This window comes from Athene cunicularia (genome assembly GCF_003259725.1).
Source record: "Athene cunicularia isolate RWA chromosome 14 unlocalized genomic scaffold, athCun1 chr14_part1, whole genome shotgun sequence".
NCBI classification, from domain to species: Eukaryota; Metazoa; Chordata; class Aves; order Strigiformes; family Strigidae; genus Athene; species Athene cunicularia.
This window is the reverse complement of record NW_020799118.1, coordinates 9,562,914-9,567,059: the sequence shown is the minus strand read 5'-3', so window position 1 is coordinate 9,567,059 and position 4,146 is coordinate 9,562,914. Positions and strand designations below refer to the sequence as shown.

Here is a 4,146-nt window from a genome sequence, read left to right as displayed (position 1 = left end):
GCTGGGTAAGGCGGGGCGGGGGGATCGCGACCCCGAGTTCGCATCTTCCCCCGGCCGGCACTCGTAAGGGGTGGGTAGGTCCTGTGCGGGGGGGCCCAAATCCTGCACCCCGCCTCTGCAGGAGGGTGCTGTGGTTAGTAGCGGGTACCAGTGCGGCTTCTGTAATCCCCCTTAAATGGGTCTGGTAGCGGGGTGACAGTTGAGCCCGGTGTATTTTGTTCTTTTAGTTGTTAAAGTGTTCAGGGATGTTTTTTAAAGAATAAAAATATTTTTGAGCCGGGGCTTTGGATTTGTACTTCAACTCCTAGCTCTTGACTAATGCCTCGCTAGAGTTTCTGTATTCAAGAAGCTTCTGAGGTATTTACAACTTGTGTTTGTGGATAAAAAGAGGGAAAACATCACTTTTTTTTTTAGTTTTAACATTTGTGGAGAATTACTTCCTCTAGATGTAACCAGATTGTGACTAGGCAAAAAATATTTGCTTGAGAATTTATTTATAGTTTTTTGTGAGTAGTCTTACAGCTGTTAGCTCTGCTCCATAAGAATCTGTTTTCTTTTTTAAATTTTTCTCCCAGACTTCCTTCCTCTGAAATGTGATGCATGTGGGGAAGTATTCTGTAAAGATCACATCCGTTATGATGACCACAAGTGCAGCTCTGCCTACAAGAAAGTAAGTTCTTACACAAGTCAGTGATTCACGCTGCAAAATTGCCAAGTCATGTATAAAGGCTGCTCTGAAACTTGACATGTGATTTTAATAGGACCAGATGTGAGAACCACAAGTTATAAGTTAATGATAGAGCTGATTTTCAAATATATAGAAACATAAAATTTCAGAGGTCAATACTATTAGATTCTATTTTGTTTCACTTACACAGCATCTTCCCAGAGAGGAGTGCCTTATATTTTAAACAATGTATTGTGGTCTAAAACTTTCTGCAGCGCTGGTCCTTTAAGCTGAAGGACAGAAAATATGAAACTACAGAATAAATAAATAGAATAAGTGGAGCTAAACTTTGATCTCTGGCCCATACTTGGGCTTTGAGGTGTTCAAAGGCTGTAATTTCAGAAAGCTTAGAAGCATATTTAAAGTCAACTTACCAAATGTGTTGCTACAAATTGATTTGGGAAAGCATGTCTGACACTTTAGGATAATGATTTGCAGTCGCCTTTGAAGTACATCTTTAAAAGCATTACTAAATGAGTAGAATGTAAACCACTTGTGAATACACTTTTATCACCCATGGGTAAGAGAAGGGGAAGGACAGCAAAATAATTGCGTTGGACTTCTAATCTGTGTTGTATGTTCTTAGAATGTGCAGGTTCCAGTGTGTCCACTCTGTAATGCACCCATCCCAATACAGAAAGGGGAAATACCAGATATTGTGGTTGGAGCCCACATGGATAAGAACTGCAAATACAATCCAGCACAGCAAAAGCAGAGGGTAAGGAAATTGCTGCTGAAGTCTAAACTATCTGCCTAATGCTTGTGAAGTTAGGTTTTCTGACAGCAGATGTGCAGAAGCTTGCTCTGTTTCGTCTTGATTCTAAGGGTGCTTGAGCATTTATGCTTCAGCTTGGTCTTTACTTGGGAAGCTGATCACAGAATGGAAGCCAGCATTGCCAAATTCATGTCCTCTGTTATTTAGATCTTCACAAACAAGTGCTTAAAGCCAGGCTGCAGAAGGAAAGAGATGATGAAGGTAGTTTGTGAACAGTGTGGTGGCAACTTCTGCATAAAACATCGGCATCCTCTGGATCATGACTGTAAAGCGAGCAGTCACCCCACCTCCAAGGCAGGGTAAGCTGTATTTATGATACTTTGAGCTCAAGTTGTAATTTCAGAGCTAGTATCGGGTTGGTGGGGAGCTCAGACAAATAGGGAATTCTGTAAGCCACTAGTGACATCAATAAAATAGTCACTACTACTTCTTTGTATTTCAGGCTTAACTTTTCAAAGTCTGTGAGCCAAGATAAAAGCTTGTCAAATGCTTCCCTAAAATTCTTCCAAGCTTACATTTGTCAGTCTCCTAATTGAGACTAGGAACTGGCCCACTCAAGTACTGATTGGGGTCTGGATCTAAATACTAGAATTCTAAAGTTCTGCCCCACACATTGAAGTAACTAAGAAAAATTAATACCCTGCCAAGCTAAGTTTAAACTCAGCTTTATTAAAAATGTCTCTTGCAGGCAGATGTACCTTCATTGTTCTGTGCAATAGGACTGTAAGACTTGTGTGACAAATGCAGATAATTAAACTGGATGGAAGAGTGAAACTACTGGCAGTGTGCATAAGAAGTGCTGAGCCCGGTTGTATTTCTTTTGTAGATAGGCAGCTTTGAGAGCCTCTCAAACTGCCTTCAAGTCAACGGGAGCAATTGGAGTGCCATCTAATGGGAGTCTTCAGCACAACAGGTATAAGCTGGAGAAGGAGAAAAGACAAACACTTTTTAAGAATAGTCTTATGTCAACACAGTGTAGGAGTGTCCCTGTCATACCTCTAACTGTTCTAGAGTTGGTAGTTGACCTTTAATTGGTGTTGGGAATGCAGTAGAGAGACTGTGACAGCACAATTAAATCTTTACTTCTCCGTACTGTAGTGATTAAAATAGCTATATAGACACAAGCATTAGAACATCAAATTGTTGTAACAGCGGGTTCGTCTCCCACCTGCTCAGTGTGAGGCTTGGTCAAGTTCTAGAAGAATAATGTGTCATCAGAAGGAGGAAAACACAGCAAGCATCTGAATTAAAATAAATGGCCCAAGCCCTTCCCTGCCATGTTCTGTCTCCCTGATGGAAAGTTTGAGCTGTGTAACTCTTACAATGCTTATGTCTTTCAGATGCAGATAGTAGAGGCTCTTCGCATCTGTATCAAACCTGTCTACTTTAAAGTCTTGTTTATAGCTCCTGAATTTTCTATGCAATTAATTTATTTTTGTATCATATTGTTTATGCATTCAATAAACTGTCACCCTTTCCAAGCCATCTTTGTTCCTATATTTGGATTAAGAGCTTTAATGCTATGGAAAACAGTATTGGTGGGGGAAATTGGGGAGTGGTGTTAGAGGAAGACTAAACTTAGTATGAAACACTTTGCTTAGGTCATGCTAAGTCTGAACTATGAGTTTCCTAAGATGAAAGTGTGAAATACAAACTACTGTCATATGACTCCATCCTTCTGGATAAGGACTGGTGTACTGCAGCTTTCTGCTTGACAGTGTACATAAATGTGAAGCAATTTTTATATGAGCTGCCTCTTAGATTCTGAATGTCACTGGAAGTACTTGATTTATAAAGCCATACCTAGTTTTTCTAGGTCCTCCCGAAGCAATTCAGAGGCATGCGCAGTATAATTCTTCATAATTTATTGTCCCTTGGATAAAAACCTAATTTTGCATTGTTATTTTTTTGCATCTGGGGGAAAAAAGGAAGCCAGTGAAAGTAGCATTGACTGTTTGTGTTTTATGTAATGAGAATGAGGACAAAATACAGCACTGTCTAGGGAGGCTATTCTTGTCATCCTGAAAAGCTTAAGTGAAGAGGTAACAGATATGCTCCATCTATTATCTTGATCAGTTATTTTGGCTCTTTAAGACTGCATGAATATCCAGCTGCTTAGCTTGAGGCCTGAAATATTGTAGGTTGATGAAATGGAAATGTGCTGTTAATGAACATTGCTAATTCCCCAGCTGGGATCTAAGTAGACCTCTCAACCAACTAATTGTGAGAAAAATGCCAAGCCTTACTGATGATGTCAGGGGGTCAAGACCTCAATTTCATGTGTCATTGGAGCCATTTCTCTGCATGCTGGGGCTGGTGGGCTGCAGTGTTGGCTTAGGACTAACTGAAGGGTAATTGCAGTCCCCTGAATCACCTGCAGCTATGAGTGTCCAATGCTGTTCTGCTGAGGTGGGAGGATGAGCAGTCTGCATAGCAGAGAATGTTGTGTTCCTTGACCTGGGAAAAATAATCTTTGATAATACTGTAAGAGATGTGAGTATAAGTGAAGTTAATGCGTATGCTTTATACAACCTTGAGGTGTACTGCAGTTGTGCAAAGACTTGTGTGCCTCTTGTACTTTAGGCATTAAGCCTCTTCAGAGAGAAACAAGTCCTGTCTAAAGAGGAAATGTGGATTTCTGGTC

At 40.5% G+C, this 4,146-nt stretch overlaps 1 protein-coding gene across 1 annotated transcript in view; it reads left to right on the top strand.

Moving 5' to 3' along the window:
- The window catches only part of ZFAND2A (zinc finger AN1-type containing 2A), a 4,212-nt gene extending 1,233 nt beyond the window's left edge, over positions 1-2,979 (top strand). Inside the window, exons 2-6 of the mRNA XM_026859162.1 lie at positions 576-670; positions 1,314-1,445; positions 1,650-1,801; positions 2,329-2,415; positions 2,843-2,979. Coding sequence (XP_026714963.1) covers positions 576-670; positions 1,314-1,445; positions 1,650-1,801; positions 2,329-2,332 — 383 coding nt within the window. The 3' untranslated portion in view covers positions 2,333-2,415; positions 2,843-2,979. The remainder of the gene's footprint in view (positions 1-575; positions 671-1,313; positions 1,446-1,649; positions 1,802-2,328; positions 2,416-2,842) is intronic.
- The last annotated feature ends 1,167 nt before the right edge of the window (positions 2,980-4,146 follow it).